The 20,948-nt window shown below is 43.2% G+C and overlaps 1 protein-coding gene across 1 annotated transcript in view; it reads left to right on the top strand.

Annotated features, from left to right (window-relative positions):
- Nucleotides 1-7,850, top strand: part of tubgcp3 (tubulin, gamma complex associated protein 3) — a 122,294-nt gene extending 114,444 nt beyond the window's left edge. The window contains 2 exon segments of the mRNA XM_052026605.1: nt 3,602-3,718; nt 7,118-7,850. Of these exon segments, the coding sequence (XP_051882565.1) occupies nt 3,602-3,718; nt 7,118-7,279 (279 nt within the window). The 3' untranslated portion in view covers nt 7,280-7,850.
- The last annotated feature ends 13,098 nt before the right edge of the window (nt 7,851-20,948 follow it).

Below are 20,948 nucleotides of genomic sequence, written 5' to 3'. Positions count from 1 at the left end.
CCAACAGTCCTACATAGTAGAAGAGCAAATATGTAGGGAGACTGCAGATAACTGTAAGAATAATAGGGTTGCAGTAGTAGGTGATTTTAACTTCCCTGATATTGACTGGTACTGCCGTAGTGCTAAGAACTTGAAAGGGGCAGAATCTATTAAGTGTGTCCAGGAAAGTTTTCTCTGGCAATATGTAGATGGCCCTACTAGAGAGGAAACAACACTTGAACCTCCTCTTGGAAAATGAGGCAGGGCAAGTGACTAAAGTGTCAGGGGGAGTACTTTGGGACCAGTGACCATATTTCTTAGTTTTTAAATAGTTATGGAAAAAGATAGGACTGGTCTACAAGTTGAAATCTTACATTGGAGCGAGGCTGACTTTAAAGGCAAAGGTTGATTAGAGAGCAAAAAACAACTGCTGGAGGAACTCAGTGGGTCAGGCAGCATGTGTGGTGGGAAATGAACAATCACATTTTGGGTTGAGGCCCTTCATCTGGACTGAAAGATAGAGCCAGAAAAAAAGGTGAGGGGAAGGGGTGGAGCAAGAGCTGAAAAGCAATAGGTGGATCCAGGTAAGGAGGGATGATAGGCAGATGGAGGAGACGGGAGCGGAAATAGCGACAGAGGCCGAGAGGCGATAGGTGGAGGCGACAAAGGGCTGCAGATGATGGAAGAGGAAGGTAGCGCATGAAACCATATTGGGGTGGGGGTGGTGGTTGGGCTGGGAAGATGGGAACAGTAGGGGGAGGGGACCAGTGAGAGATGTGTGTGGGTGATGGGCAGGTAGATAGTGGATGAGGGGAAAGAAACAGGGTGATGGGGGTGTTGTGGTAAGTGTAGGAGGAACTGGGTCGATCGGGAAAGAGAGAGAAAAGGGGCAGAGAGGGAGCAGGTTACCTAAAATTGGAGAATTTGATGTTTATGCCATCGAATTGTGGACTACCCTGTCCTCTAGTTTGAATTTAGCCACACCCTGGCAGTGGAGGAGACAGAGGACAGACAGGTTGCTATAGGAATGAGGAGGGGAATTAAAATGGCTAACCAACGAGAGCTCCAGATGGCCATGGTGGACAGAGTCCAGGTGTTCGGCAAGGCAGTCGCCTACTCTGTGCTTGGTTACACCGATGCAGAGGAGGCCACACCAAGAGCACCAAATGCAATAAACAAGGTTGGAGGAGGTGCATGTGAATCTCTGCCTCACCTGGAAGGGCTGTTTAGGACACGGGATGGTGGTGAAGGAGGTGGTGTTGCACCTCCTATGGTTGTAGGGGAAAGTGCCTGGGGAGCGGGAGGGATGAGTAAACCAGGGAATCACGGAGAGAGTGGTTACTGTGGAAAGCAAAAAGGAGTGGGGAGAGGAAGTAGGTAGTTGATATTGTGAGTCACATGTGGACCATTAAGGATGTAGGCAGGCATTTAAGCAGGAAATCAGGAGGGCTAAAAGAGGACATGAGGTAGCTTTGGCAGATAAGGTAAGGGAGAATCCTAAGATATTCTATAACTATATTAAAAGCAAAAGAGTAACTAGGGAGATGATAGGTCCCCTGAAGGATCAATGTGGTCAACTCTGTGTGGAGCCACAGGGGATGGACAAGGTCTTAAATTAATATTTCTCATCTGGATTTACTCTGGAGAAAGTCATGGAAGCTGGGGATTTCAGGGAAGAGGATAGTGATGTCTTGATACACATCCACATTACAAAAGAGCATAAAGGTGGATAAATCCCCAGAGTCTCACCAAGTGAATCCTCAGAGATTGTGGGACGCTGGGGAAGAAGGTGCTGGGGCCCTGGCAGAGGTATTTGTATCATCATTAGCCACAGGTGAGGTAGCGGGAGACTGGAGGGTGGCTAATGTTGTGTCTTTATCTAAGAAGGCCTGCAAGGATAAGTCAGGGAACTACAAAACTACAGCCTAACATCAGTGGTGGGAAAGTTACTGGAGGGGATTCTGAGAGACAGGTTCTACCTGTATTTGGAAAGGCAGTGACTGATTAGGGATAGTCAGCATGGCTTTGTGCATGGGAAATCGTGTCTCATGAATTTGATAGCGTTTTTCGAAGAGGTGACCAAGAAGATAGATGAGGACAGGGCGGTAGATGTTGTCTACATGGAATTTAGCAAAGCCTTTGATGAGATTCTGCATGGGAGGCTGGTCCAGAAAGTTAAATCTCATGGGATCCAGGTTGAGCCAGCTAATTGGATACAAAATCGGCTTGGTGGAAGAAGTAGTGGAGGATTGTTTTTCAGATTGGAGGCTTGTGACCAGTGGTGTGCCACAGGGATCAGTGCTGGGTGCACTGTTGTTTGTCATCTATAGTAACGATGTGGATGAGAATGTACTTAGCATGATTAGTAAGATTTAAGATGACACCATAATTGGTGTAATAATGGACAATGAATAAAGGTATCTAAGATTACAACAGGATCTAAATCAACTGGAAAATGGCCAAGGAATGGCAGATATAATTTAACTCTGACAAATGCAAAGTGTTACATTTTTGTAAGTTAAGCCAGGGAAGAACATACACAGTAAATGGCAGGGCCCTGGGGAATGTAGTAGACAAAAAGATCTAAGGGTACAAGAACATAGTTCCTGAAAGTGGCGACATGGGTAAACAGGGTATGAAGAAGGCATTTGGCTTGCTTGCCTTCGTCAGTCAGGCCATTGAGTACAAGCATTGGCACGTCATGTTACAACTGTACAAGACATTGGTGAGACTGCACAGAGTATTTGCAGTTCTGGCCACTGAGTTATGTCATTAAACTGGAAAGGGTGCAAAAAGGATTCGGAAGGATGTTGCCGGGACTGGAGGGCTTGAGTTCAAAGAGAGACTAGATAGGCTGGGACTGTTTCCCCTGAAGTGTAGAAGTCTGCGGGGTGACCTTATTGAGGAATATAAAATCATGAGGGACATAGGTATGGTGGGTAGTCACAGTCTTTTTCCCTGGGCAGGGGAGTCTAAAACTAGAGGGCACAGGTTAAAGGTGATGGGGGGGCATAATTTAAAGGGGACCTGAGGAGCAACTTTTTCACACAGAGGGTGGTTGGTATATGGAATGAGCTGCCAGAGGAAGTCGTAGAAGAGGGTACAACTACAATGTTTAAAAGATATTTGGCCAAATACATGGATAGGAAAGGTTAAGAGGGATATGGGCCAAATGCACACAACTGGGACGAGTGCTCATGTGGGCAACTTGGTCAACGTGGCATGAGCTGGGCTGAAGGCCTGATTCTGTGCTATATAACTGTGACTCTGTGTTAGCATGGCATTGGGTAATAAGTGGGAGGATTCACAGTGAAGGGATTGGGATTAAGAGTCTGCTGATGGCTGGGAGTGGTGGTGTAGTGGGTGATGGAAAAGCTGTGCTGAGCAAAAATTGACCTGCTATTTGCAAAAGAAAAATTATTCAATTGATTCTCAGAACCACCAAATGGCACCTAGAGGGAGAGTTGCAATTTGTTCTCTCAATGCACTACATTTGTAGCCTTGATGGAATATAACTATCAAAGTTTTGTTCCCCTTATAATTTCATAATCTAGTAATATCCTGTAAAGCATATTGAATTATTTGTGTCCCCACAAAATAGTACTTTTATTCCTCCATTTAGGGCAAATGGGGAACAACAGCGGCTGAAGAAGAGGCAGAAAATAAGAGAATTAATGAATTCCAACAGTTAATTCCAAAGATGTGTTCCCAGATACGTGTATGCTCACATTTTTACCAGGTAAGTTATTCTAGTCTGCAACATGATATGTATTGGGAGTACGTGAATTAAGCAGTGCATCTGAATGCTTAAGTCTTAATAACACATGGAGATCACTAACTTTTAACTGCAACAGTGCATCTTTGAGATAAAGTGAAGAATGGATGATGTCCTACCATCCTTAATGGAAATTTAATGAATAAAGAATTATCAATTTACTCTCAACATATTATTGAAAATCTGCATTTGTCATCCTGCTCTCTGCGTTTATGCAAGGCTTTTTCTCATCAATTTTGACTGGATCATATTCCCAATTTATTAACTGAGTCAGATAAAAAGATTGGGCAGCATCTGTGTTGGGAAAAAAAGTTTCAGATCAGCAAGCTTTCATCAAACTCTGATTGTTCTGCCAAGTGATTAGTTGTAACTGTGTCGTATTTATATTTCATAGACAAATTGTGCAGATCATAGGTTCACAACGGCACTGATAAGTGGCCCCCATAGAGATTCATAGGTTAACAACTCAAGAGCTCTTGTACAGGTCATGGCTCATCAGGAATTCTCAATACATGTGATAATAATAAACCAATTACCAATTAAATGGAATTAGCGTAGATAAGCATCACATTCGACATGGACAAGGTGGGCCAAAATAGTCTGTTTTATGTGCTGTACATTTCATTGATCCTATGATCTCATATTTCTAGCTGTGTTCTACATGTCATGGTTTCATTCTTTCTTCTTCCCTATCGCTGTATTGCCTGACTTGCTGCATATCCCCGGCATTTTCTGTTTTATTTCAGATTTCTAGCATCTGCATTTTTCAGGTTCAGATTAGTTTCTTGTCATATACACCAAGGTGCAATAAAACGTCTTGCTCACATAAGCTCACATAGTAAACAGTTTACATTGTAATAGATAAAACAATAAATACAGCAACAAATGCAAAACAGCAGAATGGTTCAAAGGTGCAGTACAAACTGAAGTAGTGTTTTTAGAAATGCTGAAGAGACAATAATGAAAAGGGTAGAATGAAGTGTCTGAGAACATGGCAGCTCCACTGAGAAGGGGGCATGAAAGAGGTGATTGGTTCAGAAGTCTATAGTGGTGGGGAAGAAGCTGTTCTTGAGTCTGGTCATTGGGGCTTTCAAGCTTCTGTATCTTCTCGAAGGTAGAAGAGAGAATAGGGAATGGCCAGGGTGGCAGGCATCCTTGACAATACTGTTAGCTTTCCTGAAGCAACGCACCATGAAGATGGACTGGATGGAAGGAAGTGACAAGCCTTTGATGGACTGGACTGTGTTTGTGGATTCTATTTGTCCAGAACAGAGCAGTTGCCATCCCAAGCTGAAATGCAGCCTGTCAGGATACTTTCTATAGCGCATCTATAGAAGTTCGAGAGAATCTTCATGGACAAAGTCGAATCTTTTCAGATGTCTAAGAAAGTACATATGTTGATGTGCTTTCTTGATCACTGCATCAGTATGGAGGGACCAGGAGAGATTGCTGTTGATATGGATACCTAGGAACTTGAAGATGTCAACCATCTCTCTGTTGATGAAGACAGGATTGTGTTCATCACCCACACACCCCCGTCCCCATTTCCTTGGGTCAACAATCAGTTCTTTTGTCTTGCTGACGTTCTGGCACAAGGTTCGCAATCTCTTTCCTGTATGTGTCTCATCTAATTAGCAGATCAAGTTGGGGCTATATTTGGTCACACAGTCAGAGGTATACAGGTAGTAGAGCAGGGGACTGAGCACACAGCCCTGGGGAGCACCAGTGTTGAGGGTCAAGGTGGAAGAAATGCTATGACCAATTCTAACTGATTGAAGCCAGTTGCAGATGAGGGCCCCAACGCACCAGGAGTTTAGAGATGAACCTGTTAGGTATTATGGTGTTGACAGCTGAGCTGTAATCAATGAATAACATCCTGACATAAGTATTATTGTTGAGATGATCCAGAGCTGAAGGTGGTGCAAGAAAGATGGCGACCTCTGTAGACCTATTTTTCCTGTATACAAATTGTAGGGGGTCTAGATTGTCCGGGAGACTAGTGCTGATGTGGGCCATTACCATTCTCTCCAAGCACTTCATTATGGTCAATGTTAGAGCTACTTGTCGGTAGTCATCGAGACTGGACACTACTTTTCTTGGGGAGGTTTCCTTGAAGCATGGAGGTTTCCTTGAAGCAGATGGGGGCAGTAAATTGTCAATGGGAAGAGGTTGAAGATGTCAGCGAAGACTGCGGCCAGTTGATTGGCACATGATTTCATAACCTGCCCATGGACTCCATCTGGGCCACTGCTTTCTGAGAGTTAATCCTTGTGAAAGCAGATCCGACCTCTGAGATGTAAGGGATAGAACCAGCGGGGGGAATGGGGGGATGTGCCTATATGGAGGTTTGTTTGCCTGCTCAAAACAGGCATGGAAGGCATTGAGCTTTTCTGATAGAGATGCATCGTTGCCAAAGGTCACTCCCGATTTCGGCTTGTAGCCCGTGATGGTATTCAGACCCTTCCACAGTCGCTTGGCATCTGCTGACTGAATTGAGCCTCCAGCTTGCTCTGGTATTCTCTCTTAGCATCCCTGATAGGTTTATGGAGATCATACTTTGCTTCCTTATATAGTGTGGAGTGATTCCTCCTGAAAGACTCAGATCTGGACTTTAGCAGAGGGTGGATCTCCCTGTTCATCCAAGGTTTCTGGTTAGGATTGACCTTAACTGTCTTCGTCGGAACGAAGTCATCAACACCTTTCTTGATGAAACTGGTTATGACCAAAGTATACTCGTTCAGGCTGAATAAAGTGAAATTGAACATGCTCTAGTCCACTGACTCGATGGAGTCCCAAAGCAGACCCTCAGCTTCCTCAGGCCACTGCTGTAATACTCTTTTCGCTGGTGCCTTGTGCTTCAATCTGTGTCTATCAGCCGGCAGGAGTAGCACTGACAGATGATCCAATTTGCCGAAATAGGATGAGAAATGGAGCAATAGGTGTGTTTGATGTGTGTAGCACTGATCTTTTTATCTTCCTATGGGATCCTCTCCGGGATAGGTGGCAGCCAAGGGTAGTGTTTTCCCTCTGGATAGTTTTTTTTTATTGTTTATTTTCTGTTTAGCTGCAAATATAAAATATGTAGGAGTCATGAACCAGATGCAGCACCATTTGATTCATCCTTCACATTCCCGTTAAATATGCTGTCTCCAATCCAATTAAACTAGGCTTCACTCCATGGAATGCATGATCATTTGATGAGTGCAGAGTAGTCCAAGTATGCATTCAGTCTTCCCAGCATCTTCCGGGTTTGTCCAATTGTTTTTGTCAAGACAATTTGCTTAAGTGTAATTAGTTCCCACTAATTTAGAATATCTTGCACTGCAAGATTTAATGTAATTAATCTTAATTTCCTCTCTTTAGGATATTGTTCAACAATTCCTGGTACTATTGACAAAAAGTCCTGATGAAAGTCTCCGTTTCCTTAACTTCAGGCTGGACTTCAACGAGCATTATAAAGCAAGGGATCCTCGGCTGCGCACTTCACTGGGCAGTACCAGGGGCAAACGTAGCTCAGCAATGTAAGCTGTTGACCAGAGACGTTTCTACTCATTATTATGAGGGCTACAGTTACATTTACCATGGGTTTCTGCTCTTCCTGCTACCCTGTTGATCATAGTGTGTGTGTTGGTTGCCAGTGATGTATTGCATCACTGGGAGGCGAAACAATTAATCATCCGTTACTGATAAATGTTAAATCTCAAGAGAGAGAATTGTATTCCACATCACAATGTAATTTATTTATAATCCATGAATGTTTTGATTGTGAATTAAACTGAAGTTTGTTGCAATTGGCATTTTTTTAGCTTTAATTGCAGCTTTGTTTGAACTTTGCAGTCAGTACAGAAAGAGTATCATTTATAGATCAAAACCCACATTTTATTTTACAGATGACAAAATGTTTTAAACTGCTTTAAAAAATGTTCAGGAACAAACTATGTTTTTTAATGGAAATTCACTCACTCGTTTTCATGTTGCAACATAGATTGGCACAGTTGAATTCATTTTAAAAACGACATAACATGATTAAACTCACTTTTTAGCATTACGTGGTAGATAGTTTCAATTTTTTTATTGTTTGTGTAAAATAAAACTGATGGACTATAAATGAAAGAAATATCTGCAAGTGGTTCTTAAAGATTATATTTGTAAAAGAATTCAGTTTATTTCAGTATTAGTAAACCCCTCTGCGGATTTGCTTGTGCTCAATCTGATAAGGACCAGTCTGATGATGTTGACGAGGACAAGGCAATGATGCTGTGCTACAGGAGGGAGGAATATCTCTTTTAGGCCATATACAATGCTCTCAAAAAAATTATGGTGAGTGTCCAGAGCACAGTTTAATGGTTCTTTCTATAGTGATGCTTGGAAAGTTAATTTGGGGTTTGCACACAAGTAGTTCCTGTGATAGTTTCTACTCCTGAAGTTTTCCATTGGTTCACAATGGACGGGGGAGCTGAGGGTGGGGATGGAGGAGGCTCTCCATCCTCTTCTGCCATTCATTTAGATCAGGGCTTGTCTGTATCCTAACCCCCATCTGTACCCATTTTCAATTGGGACGCGAGACTGCAGATGCTGGAATGTGGAGAATAACACAAACTGCTGAAAGAGTGGTGGATTGAGCAATGACTGTGGGGCAGGAGAGGAATTGTTGGTGTTTCAGATCAAAACCATGCATCACGACCTCATTTTTCTCAATTGATTCTGAACCATCCCTGGCATCATCTCCTGAGAAGCCTGCCTCTAATTTTAAGGTTATGTCCTCTTGTCTGAATCTCTTACCAGAGAAAATTGTTTCCCCATATCTACCCGATCAAATCTTTTAATCACTTAAACATGCAATCAGGTTTCCCCTTTAATCTTATACAGTTGAAGTTATTGTGATTAAACCTCTCAGCCCCAGTGTTGCTCAGATAATTTTGTGCTTGGATTCTTTCTGAAACGAATATGATTCACTTGTAGTTTCATTCTTTTTGGATGTGAAAAATTCATAAATGAGTTTTATTAGACTTTGTGGCGGGCTGCCTATATGTTAGGGCTCATCCGTCCAAATGCTCCATAGAACCATAGAACACTACAGCACAGAAAACAGGCCATTCGGCCCTTCTAGTCTGCTGAAATGGTATTCCGCTAGTCCCATTTACCTGCACCCAGTCCATAACCCTCCAGACCTCTCCAGTCCATGTATCTATTCAAATTTATTCTTAAAACTCAAGAGTGAGCCTGCATTTACTACATCGGATGGCAGCCCGTTCCATACTCCCACCACTCTTTGAGTGAAGAAGTTCCCCGTAATGTTCCCCCTCAACTTTTCCCCTTTCACCCTAAAGCCATGTCCTCTTGTGCTTATCTCTCCTAATCTAGGTGGAAAGAACCTACTCACATTAACTCTGTCTATACCCCTCATAATTTTGTTAACCTCTATCAAATCTCCCCTCATTCTTCTGCGCTCCAAGGAATAAAGTCCTAACCTGTTCAATCTTTCCCTGTAACTCAACTCCTGAAGACCTGGCAACATTCTAGTAAATCTCCTCTGCACTCTTTCAATCTTATAGATATCCTTCCTATAGTTAGGTGACCAGAACTGCACACAATACTCCAAATTTGGCCTCATCAATGTCTTATACAACCTCACCATAACATCCCAATGATTCAATGATTTATGAACGCCAGGATGCCAAAAGCCTTCTTTACAACCCTGTCTACCTGCGACACCACTTTCAGGGAATTATGTATCTGAACTCCCAGATCCCTTTGCTCATCTGTCTCTTGGAATTTTTTTTGTTCCTCAATTCTAAGAACAGGTCATGCTACTTCCAGAAAATTAAACTTTCTAAGTTCTGTTAAAGTATATTGGTGATTTCGATGAGACGTGTGTTCTTGTGTGTCATCAATAACCACATTGAATAGTAAACGGATAGATGAGCATAAAGAGGAGGACTAGCCTACCTGGCCCTCAAGCTTGCTCTGCCATTCAATTGGTTAGGGCAGACCCTACATCTCAAGCCCACCTTCCTGCTTTATCTGAGAAGCCTGGGCATAGAGTACAAATTGATGCAGGCTATTTGAACCTCAACAAATCACTGGTTTGACTACAGTGAGGATGCTTAACGAGTTCCAATGTTCATTACACAACAAGGAAGTGAAGGGACTGGAGAAAAGATTTTATTTTCATTCACTTTTTGATATCTGGGTGTCGCTGGCAATGCCAGCATTTATTTCATATCCCCAATTATCCTTGCAAAGGTAGAAGTGAGCTGCTGAAATCCTGGTGAAGGTACTCCTGTGGTGCTACTGGGGAGGGAGTTCCCAGGTTAGACCAAGTGCTGAAGAAGTGATGTATTTCCAATCAAAATGTGTGACTTGGAGGGGAACCAGCAGGGGCAGGTATGCAGTAACACCACCACTTGTCCTTCTAGGTGATAGTGATCATGGTTTTGGGAGCTGCTGTTGGAGTGGCTAAGGTGAGTAACTACAATGCATCATGTAGATGGCACATACTACAGTGACTGTGGTGTGGAGAAAATGATCATTCAGGATGTGTACAAATCAAATGGGCTGCTTTGTTCTGGATGGGGTCAAATTTAAGGTGCAAATAGTTGGGAGACTACCAGGAAAGGCAGAATGCAGGATTCCCCTGTGGCCAACCCCTTCACCAACAAGTATCTTGTTTTGGATTCTGTTGGAGCAGGGTGGCCTTTCAGAGGAAAGCAGCAGTGTTCTGTGATACAACGACTGGCTCTGATGCACAGCAGAGGAGGGTGGAGACAAGGATGACTGTAGTGGTAGGAGGCTTAATAGGGGGACAGAGAGGAGATTCTTGGCTCTTGGGTGCCAGGGTCAAGGATGTCTCTGAATGGTTGCAGAACATTCTCATGGGGAGGATGACCAGCCAGAAATGTTGTACACCTTGGTACCAACAATTTAGGTAGAAAAAGGGATGAGGTCCTGCAGAGTGAATATAGACAGAAGGTTAAAGAACAGGACTTTGAGGACTTGATCTCTGGATTACTCGCGGTGCCACATGTTAGTGAGGGTAGGAATAGAAGGATAGAGCAGATGAATGCGTGGCTGAGGAGCTGGTGCAGGAGGGAAGCGTTCAGATTCTTGGGCTATTGAGATCTCTTCTGGGGCAGAAGTAACCTGAATTGGAGGGGTATCAATTTCCTGGCGAGGAGATTTGTTAGTGCACAGGGGGCTATGTGGGTGAGAAGGGTTAGGTAGATCTTAGAGCAGGATAAAATGTTGGCACAACATTGTGGGCCGAAGGGCCTGTACTGTGCTGTAGTGTTCTATGTATGTATGTACTTGAGAGGCATTTGGAGGACAGCAACCACTGCTCCATAACCTTTAGAATTGTCATGCACAGGGATAGGAGCAAAGAGGACGGGAAGATATTTAACTGGGGAAAGGCAAATTATGGGGCTATACGTCAAGATACTTGAGAGTGTAAATTGGGGTGACATTTTTGAGGGGAAATGTACTATAGAGATGTGGTCAATGTTCAGGGATCTCTTGCAGGATGTTAGGGATAAATTTGTCCTGGTGAGGTAGAGATGGAATGGCAGGATGAAGGAACCATGGGTGACGAGGTAGAACAACTAGTTAGGAAGAAGAAGGCAGCATACGTAAGGTGTAAGCAGCAAGGATCAGACAGGGCTCTTGAGGAATATAGAATAGCAAGGAGGGAACTTAAGAAGGGGCTGAGGAGACCGAGAAGGGGACATGAAAAGGCTTTGGCGAGTAAGGTTAAGGAGAATCCCAAGGCTTTTTACTTGTACGTGAAGGGCAGAAGGATGGCTAGAGTAAAGGTAGGTCCGATTAAAGACAAAGGTGGGAAGATGTGCCTGGAAGCTGTGAAAGTGGGTGAGGTTCTCAATGAATACTTCTATTCAGTATTCACCAAGGAGAGGCGCCTTGATGACGCTGAGGACAATGTTGGTAAGGGTAATGTTCTAGAGTATGTAGATATCAAGAGGAAGGATGTGTTGGAGCTGTTAGAATATATTAGGACAGATAGGTCCCCGGGGCCTGACGGAATATTCCCCAGGCTGCTTCGTGAGGCGAGATTGCTGAACCGTTGGCTAGGATCTTTGAGTCCTCGTTGTCCACGGAGTAGTACCAGAGGATTGGAGGGTGGCAAATGTTGTCCCCTTGTTCAAAAAAGGTAGTAGGGATAGTCCAGGGAATTACAGACCAGTGAGCCTTGCATCTGTGGTGGGCAAGCTGTTGGAAAGGATTCTTAGAGATAGGATCTATGAGCACTTAGAGAATCATGGACTGATTAGGGACAGCCAGCATGGATTTGTGAAGGGAAGATCTTGCCTCACTAGCCTGATAGGGTTCTTTGAGGAGGTGACCAGGAAGATTGATGAGGGTAGTGCAGTAGATGTGGTCTACATGGATTTTAGTAAGGCATTTGACAAGGTTCCGCATGGTAGGCTTCTTCAGAAGGTCAGAGGCCGAGGGATCCAGGGAGGTCTGGCTGTGCAGATTCAGAACTGGCTTACCTGTAGAAAGCAGAGGGTTGTGGTGGAGGGGGTGCATTCGGATTGGAGACCTGCGACTAGTGGTGTCCTACAGGGATCGGTTCTGGGACCTCTACTTTTTGTGGTATTTATTAATAAGTTGGATGAGGGGGTAGAAGGGTGGGTTGGCAAGTTTGCAGATGACACAAAGGTCAGTGGTGCTGTGGATAGTGTGGAGGGCTGTCGAAGCTTACAGAGGGATATTGATAGGATGCAGAGCTGGGCTGACAAGTGGCAGATGGAGTTCAATCCGGAGAAGTGTGAGGTGGTACACTTTGGAAGGACAAACTCCAAGGTGGAATACAAGGTAAATGACAGGATTCTGGGTAGTGTGGAGGAGCAGAGGGATCTGGGGGTTCATATCCACAGATCACTGAAAGTTGCCTTGCAGGTGGATAGGGTAGTTAAGAAAGCTTATGGGATGTTAGCTTTCATAAATCATGGGATCGCGTTTAAGAGCCACGAAGTAATGATGCAGCTTTACAAAACTCTGGTTAGACCACACTTAGAGTACTGTGTCCAGTTCTAGTCGCCTCATTATAGGAAGGATGTGGAGGCATTGGAAAGGGTGCAGAGGAGATTTACCAGGATGCTGCCTGGATTAGAGAGTATGGATTATGAGGAGAGACTAAAGGAGCTAGGGCTTTACTCATTGGAGAGAAGGAGGATGAGGGGAGATGTGATAGAGGTATACAAACTATTAAGAGGAATAGATAGAGTGGACAGCCAGCGCCTCTTTCCCGGGGCACCAATGCTCAATACAAGAGGGCATGGCTTTAAGGTAATGGGTGGGAAGTTCAAAGGAGACGTCAGAGGGAGGCTTTTCACCCAGAGAGTGGTTGGTGCACGGAATGTGCTGCCGGGGGTGGTGGTGGAGGCTGATACGTTGGGCAAGTTCAAGAGATTGTTAGAAAAGCATATGGAGGAATTTAAGATAGAGGGATATGTGGGAGGAAGGGGTTAGTCTTAGGAGTGGTTACAAGGTCGGCACAACTTGGTGGGCCAAAGGGCCTATATTGTGATGTATTGTTCTGCGATTAAACTCTACCAAGTTCAGCAAGCAAGTTCAATAGACAGGGCAGGTCGGGGAGCGAGGAAGGTCTGATGAGCTGAATTGTATTTATTTTGATGTAAGAAGCCTGACAGGTAAGGCAGATGAACTCGGGGCATGGATTGGTGCATGGGACCTGGATATTATTGCCATAACAGAAACATGGTTGAGAGAGGGTAGGACTAGCAGCTCAATGTTCCAGAATATAGATGCTACAGACATGATAGAGGTGGAGTTAAGAGAGGAGGGGGAGTTTAGTTTTTGATTAGGGAGAACATCATGGTGGTACTTAGGATATTGCTGGAGGATCTTCCAGTGAGGCTATAGGGATGCAATTTAAGACTAAGAATGGGATGGTCATTTTGATGGGATTGATTTGTAGGCCCCCCCCCCCCCCCCAATAGTCAGCATGAATTAGAGGAATAAATGTGTCAGGAGATCGCAGATAGTCGTTAGAATGATAGCATTGTAAGAGTAGATGATTTCAACTTCCCTCATATTGAATGGGACTGCATAGGGTTTGGATGGGGTGGATTGTTAAATACATCCAGGAAAGTTTTCTCAAACAGTATGCAGATAGCCCTACTAGAGAGGGGCAACACTTGACCTCCTGTTGGGAAATGAGGCTGGGCAAGTGATAGAAATGTTATTGGGGGAGCACTTTGGTACCAGTGATCATAATTCTAGTAGTTATGGAAAAAGATAGGATTGGTCCACAAATTAAAATTCTAAATTAGGACAAGGCAAATTTGGAGGCATTAAACAAGGAACTTCTAAAAGTCAATTGGGAGAGGCTGTTTGCAAGTATAAAGGACATTGGCAAGTGGGAGCCTTTTAAAAGTGAGATAGGGAGAGTTCAGGGACAACATATTCCTGTTAGAGTGAAGGGCAAGGCTCGTGGGATTAGGGAACCCTGCCTGACAAGGTATATTAAGGCACTGGTCAGGAAAAAGGAGGAAGTGTATGTCAGGTATAGACAGCTGGGATCAAGTAAATCCCTCAAGGAATATAAGGGATATAAGAGTACACTTAAGTGGGAAATCAGGAGGGCAAAAAGAGGATGTGAGATAGGTTTGGCAGATAGGAGACACAAGAGAGAAGATACAACACTGCAGATGCTGGAATCCAGACCAACAAACTGCTGGAAGAACTCAGCGGGTCAAGCAGCTTCTTTGGGGGGAAAGGAATTGTCAATGTTTCAGGCTGAAACCCTGCATCAGGCAATCCCTAAGGCCTAATCAAGTGTATCCTAAGACATTGTGGGAAGCTCAGGAAGAAATTGCAGGGCCCTGGCCGAGATATTTGCATCATCTTTAGCCACGGGCGATGTACCAGAAGACTGGAGGATGGCTAATGTTGTACCTTAATTTAAGAAGGGCTGCAAGAGCAAGCCAGAGAACTACAGGACGGTGAGCCTAACATCAGTGATAGAAAAGTTACTGGAGGGACAGGATCTGCCAGCATTTTAGAGTCATAAAGTAATACAGCATGGAAACAGGCCCTTTGGTCCAACTCATTCACACTGACCAAGATGCCCATCTGAACTTGTCCCATTTGCCGCGTTTGGCCCATATACCTCTAAATCTTTCCTATCTATGTACCTGCCCAAGTCCCTTTTAAAAGTTCTGAAGATAAGATATCTTTATTAGTCACATGTGCATTGAAACACACAGTGAAATGCATCTTTTGCGTAGAATGTTCTGAGGGCAGCCCGCAAGTGTCGCCACGCTTCCGGTGCCAACATAGCATGCCCACAACTTCCTAACCCGTACGTTTTTGGAATGTGGGTGGAAACAGGAGCACCCGGAGGAAACCCACGCAGACACGGGGAGAACGTACAAGCTCCTTACAGACAGCGGCCAGAATTGAACCCTGATTGCTGGCGCTGTAAAGCATTATGGTAACTGCTACACTACTGTGCCTGTGGTTATTGTACCTGCCTCAACCACTTCCTCTAGCAGCTCATATCATATTTGTCCCTCAGGTCCCTTTTAAATCTTGCCCCTCTCACCTTAAACCTATGCCCTCCAGTTTTTGATTCTCTTTCCCTGGGGAAAAAGACTGCAATCACCCTATCTATGTACCTCATAATTTTATACACCTCTATAAGGTCACCCCTCAGTCTCTAACATCCACAGAATAAAGTACCAGCTGCCTTTGCACTCTTCCCAGCTTAATGAGGACTTTCCTATAACAGGGTAACCAAAACTGTACACAATACTCCATCTTGCCCAATGGCAACATGATGTCCTAACTCCGATTCTCAATGCCCTGACTGATGAAGGCCAGCGTGCCAAATGCCACCTTCACAACTCTGTCACCCCACTTCCAGGAACTATGTATTTGTACTCCGAGGTCCCTCTATTCTACAACACTCCCCAGGCCCTACTGTTCACTGTGGAAGTTCTACCCTGGTTTGACTTCCCAAGTCAATTTTGAAAGGCAGGGATTGATGAGGGATAGTCAACATGGCTTTGTGCATGGGAAATTGTGCCTCACAAATTTGATTGAGTTATTTGAGGAGGTAATGAAGAAGGCTGATAAGGTCAAAGCAGTAGACGTTGTCTACATAGACTTTAGCAAGGCCTCTGACAAGGTCCCACATGGTAGGCTAGTCTGGAAGGTTAAATCACTTGGGAACATGAGACTGCAGATGCTGAAGCAAAAACCAAAATGCTGGAGGAACTCAGTGGGTCAGGCAGCATTTCTGGAGGGAAACGGATAACATTTTGGGTCAAAACCCTTCATCTGAACCGATGAAGGGTCTCGACCTGAGACATTGACTGTTCATTTCCCTCCACAGATGCTGCCTGACCCACTGAATTCCTTCAGCATCCTTTTTAAATCACATACGATCCAGGGTGAGCTCGCCAACAGGAAACAGAATTGGCTTGGTGGAAGGAGAGAGGGTAGACGTGGAGGGTTGCTCTTCAGATTGGAGACCTGTGAGCAGTGGTGTACCACGGATCAGTGCTGGGTTCACTGCTGTTTGTCATCTATGTTAATAACGTGAGGGGCGTAAATAAGGCAAATGGTCACAGTCTTTTTCCAAGGAGAATTCTAAAACTAGAAAATATAGATTTTAGGTGAGAGGGGAATGATTTAAAAGGGACCTGAGGGGAGAATTTCACACAGAGGGAGGTGGGTAAATGGAATGAGATGCCAGAGGAATCTGTAGAGGTGGGTAGTTACAACATTTAAAAGACAGGTGCATGGATAGCAGAAGTTTAGAGGGATTATGGGCCAAATACAGGCAAATGGAACTAGCTTTGATGGACATCTTGTTTGGCATGGATGAGTTGGGCCAAAGGGCCTGTTTCTGTGCTGTATAACTCTATGGCTCTATGAATCGATAACTTGAGACTGTTGGCATGTTGCTGCAGCAGTTAGTGTGGCTCCATCAGCTCCAATGGTGCAGATTTGACTATGGCTTTGATTGCTGTCCATATGGAGTTATGTACGTTCTCACTGTGACTGTGTGGGTTTTCACTCAGTGCTTTGCTTTCCTCCCACATCCCAAAGGCCATTAATGTAAGTAAGTACCAAAAGAATCAAAGGGAAGTTGGTGGACATGATAGAGAATAAGTTGCTGAAGTGTTTTTCCTTTCAGGCCCATTGACTTTTATCATAGCATCTTGATGCCAGATTTGGTCAAATGCTTCTTTGATATTAAGGACAGTCACTCTCGCCACATCTCTGGAATTCATTTCTTTCATCCATAGGTCTCACTGGGTGAGGTGTTTAAAGCAAGGGGTCTCAAACAATTTGTGTGCACAGCTCTGAGATGAAAAGATTATTCATCTTAAGGGTAGCAAATCTTTACCCAAGAGGTCTGTGGAAGCTCAATCCCTGAGTATATTTAAGATGGTGATCTCCTGATTTTTGGATATTAAAGGAATCATAAATTTAGTGCAGGAAAGTGATGCTGAGGTAAAAGAAAGTGGAAACTGATTGAAACCAACGGAGCATTTGGTGTAACAGCGTATCAAATCAAGGCTTTCATTGAATATTCAGTGGGGTAAATGGGCAAAGGCATAGGCACTCAACTATTCTGATGGCAATCTTTTAGCACAAGATTTTCTCATGATTATTTATCTTCTTCGTCAGCTTCTGTACACCCCAAGGCAAGCAGAATCCACCGAGAAATTACATGGAATCTACAGTTTTTTCTAAAACAATTTATAGTGGAAAGTTACAAGTTTTATCACAAATAACAGATGCATTTAAATGTAATCTTCAGCTTATAAGTTTTCAGAGCAATGATTTCCTGATGCACTGGTTGTTTACTTGCTCTCAAGATTTACTTGCACCAAGTCTGTCCTGGCCAAACTAGTCATCTCTACTATCGGAATGGATGAGTTGGAGGATTTTACTATCTTTTTGCTAACTGCAAAATAACTGACATCATTAAATTATAAAGCTACATTTATTTCTAAAACATACAATAGACAATGCATATAACTTTTGAACATATATCCTGATTGGTATATTTAAAAACTGCAAACATTTTAAACTTCTGATTGCAGAAACCAACAAAAGATGCTGTTGTGGTGAACTGGTGGAGATCCTTGGCTAGAGGTTAATGGAGGTTTAGGTGGATGTGCTCTTCGATATTGCAGATCAAATGGCTCAACTAGGTAGCAGTTAAAATGTTATCATCATCATCATCATAATCATCATATAATGTACTAATTGAGAGTCCAGATAAATAAGATGTAGCATCATCACTCCTGGGAGATAATGACTGAATCAAGGAGCTGGATGCACTTGACAGGTAATCACAGCTCACGGTAAGCATTGAATGATTGGAGGAACTCTGTTCTCCTGATGAATCATCAGGACTTGTGGATGATGGAAATATAGAAGAACTAGGTGCAGGTGATGCAAAATCAGAAGCCAAGTCTGTGAAATACTTGTGCCGAGATGACAGTACTGAAGAGCATGGAGCTTGAGGCATAATTTTAGTAGTGTAATTAGATTGAGGCTGGTTGCAAGATCCATATTTATCTTGCTTATTATTAGAGCTGGTGTTGTGTGGCTGGGTGTAAGAATGATGCATATCTTGAAATTTATCTAGATGGGAAAACTTGGAGGAATGAGCAGGACCTTGTTCACTATTATCAGTATGGCTATGCATTGATGAGCCTGGTACATTTCCTGCCTTCTGATTAGATAAACTAGATACAATTTGTTGATCTTCACCACTACAACTGGATGATTTGAGGAAATCCTGGGATGCAGCGTGATCACTGACAGAGCTCATTAATGATTGGGCAGAATATCTTGATGCAGGCTTTACTCTATAAAAAGCATGAGGAGATTGTGAATACTGGGAAGGTTTGAATACACATAATTTGTCTGATCTGTTATCAACGTGAATGGATGAACAAGGAGAAACTTGTAGATTATTGCTAACAGGTTGAAACAGAGAGTGAGTATAGGAACAAGAAACTTCTTGTGGTCTGTTACCTACTGGAATACAGTAGGACTCAGTGGGTGACATAGAACCGCCTTGTCGGTTATTACTAACCTGGTTAGGCCCAGGCTGGGTGGATGTCTCACAACCACCTTGTAGATTATTATCAGTCAAATTGGACCTATCCTGAATGGATGATTCAGAACCACCTTGTAGAGTATTACCAGCCAGATTGGATTGTTTAGGTGACTTGGAACCACCATGTAAATTATTACTTACTAGATTGGACTGGGTATGTGTGTCAGAATCATCTTGTAGATTGTTACAAGCAGCATTGGACTGAGTGAATGAATAAGTGGCGGTTTGTAGTTTATTACTGCCAGAACTTGTTTGGGACTGGCTGGATGAACTCTCACCTCTTGTGTTCTCAGTATGGTTATACAGTATTTGGGAAGGAGAAGAGAGGCTTTGCAAGTTATCATCCACATATAAAGGTAGACATTGGAGACAATATGATGCATCTTGTGCACAAGTGTTGACTTGAGTTGACCTTGATTGAGCAGGTGAACAGGATGTAATTTCAACATCATTAGCATTAGGCGGCAATAGTTTGGTATCATATTTGGCGATATCCAGCGCATTCTCATTGATAAATTGTGGTGACTGGATGTAAGTTCTGAAAACCTGCTTATCATTACTAGCGAATGAATGAAAGATGCCTTGCACGTTTTTACTAACAAGATTGGATGAAGCAGCAGCTTGTTCATTATCTGCCATACAGGAAGATGATAATGACATAAATTGTGAATGATTGAAAAAATCAGACGCAACTTGCTTGACCTCCTCAGTTTCAGACAATGAAATAACAGAACTACATGCAGACCTTTCACTGTGACGAACAGAAACACATTGGGAACAGATGGAAGAACCGGGCACATCTTTCTCACTGTTTTCAGCTTTAGACCACACTGAATGGAGAGAAGAACTAGATGCTATTCCTGCTCTGTAAGAACCAGAGGGGGTTGGTGTAAGAATGGAAACTCTAGATTTATATAATAAATCTTGTCTGTTATCATCAGTGGTTTCAACGAGATTGAGTCGTGTTTTAGTGGTAGGTTGGGCAGCTTGCTCACTACCTTCATGGGTGGACTGAATGGAAGATGCAGCTACATAATGAAAGTCTTCATCAACATTACTGCCAACCATCTGGTTGCATGTATGGGATAAACACTGCAAATTATCCTCAATAAAAGAGGACAAGGATGGAGTCGAAGAATTTGATTTACTTACTTCATTGGGGTCAGTGCAGGTACACAGTGATTGCATGGAAGCTTTGGATATGACTGATGTATCATCATGGACAGATGTGACTGATGATCGGGAGGACGAATAAGCAGAGTCACGTTTATGGTTAGTTCTGTTTGTGTGCTTTGACTGTGTGGGAAAATTTGAAACGATCTGTTGACCTTTATTAAAACTGATTAATGATTCTGGGGGAGATGAAGGCTGACTCTTCCTAAGAGAGTTGAATTGTGAGTGGATAGAACAAGAGGCTGCACTGTCCTCATAGTGAGAGGATGGTGAATTAACAGATCTGACTTCATACATTATACATTGTCTATTACTGAGGTTATCAGGAAATAGTTGGGTTGAAGGATGAGAGACTCCTTTTATATTGTTATTCTGGCTGGTCAGTGATGTGGGAGAATAAAGATCTCTCACATTCTTGTCATCTGTGCAAACCTGAGTGGAAGAAGGAGTTACATCTTGTATAATTTCAGAGATATGGGAAAATGGCATTTGACACGATGAATGAGATGTATTTTGTGCACAGTTGATAACAACTGTGGACTGCGAGTGGCTGGAAGGTATCAGTATACCTTTTGCATTATTGTGAACAGGAAGCAGTGGTGATTTGGCAGAAGAGCATATACAGTGTGTATCTAGCACATGTGTAAATACCATTGTTGCCTTGGATGTTGAAATTTCTTCAATGCAAGTGTTTAATGATTTGGGGGAAGACCTGAATTCATCGGATGTGTTATCCTTGACATGGGCAGATTGTGAATGAACGGTAGAACTGGAAATATTTTTTTCTTCATCGGATGGAGAGCGGGAATGAGTTGATGAAATGGATGATCTAAATGTTTGTAATATATCTTGTGTACTTTCACCAACATCAGTAGACATTAATTGGGG

Source organism: Pristis pectinata, chromosome 11 (genome assembly GCF_009764475.1).
Source record: "Pristis pectinata isolate sPriPec2 chromosome 11, sPriPec2.1.pri, whole genome shotgun sequence".
Classification (NCBI taxonomy): domain Eukaryota; kingdom Metazoa; phylum Chordata; class Chondrichthyes; order Rhinopristiformes; family Pristidae; genus Pristis; species Pristis pectinata.
The sequence above is the reverse complement of the archived record's forward strand: the minus strand, read 5'-3'. Positions and strand labels throughout refer to the sequence as shown.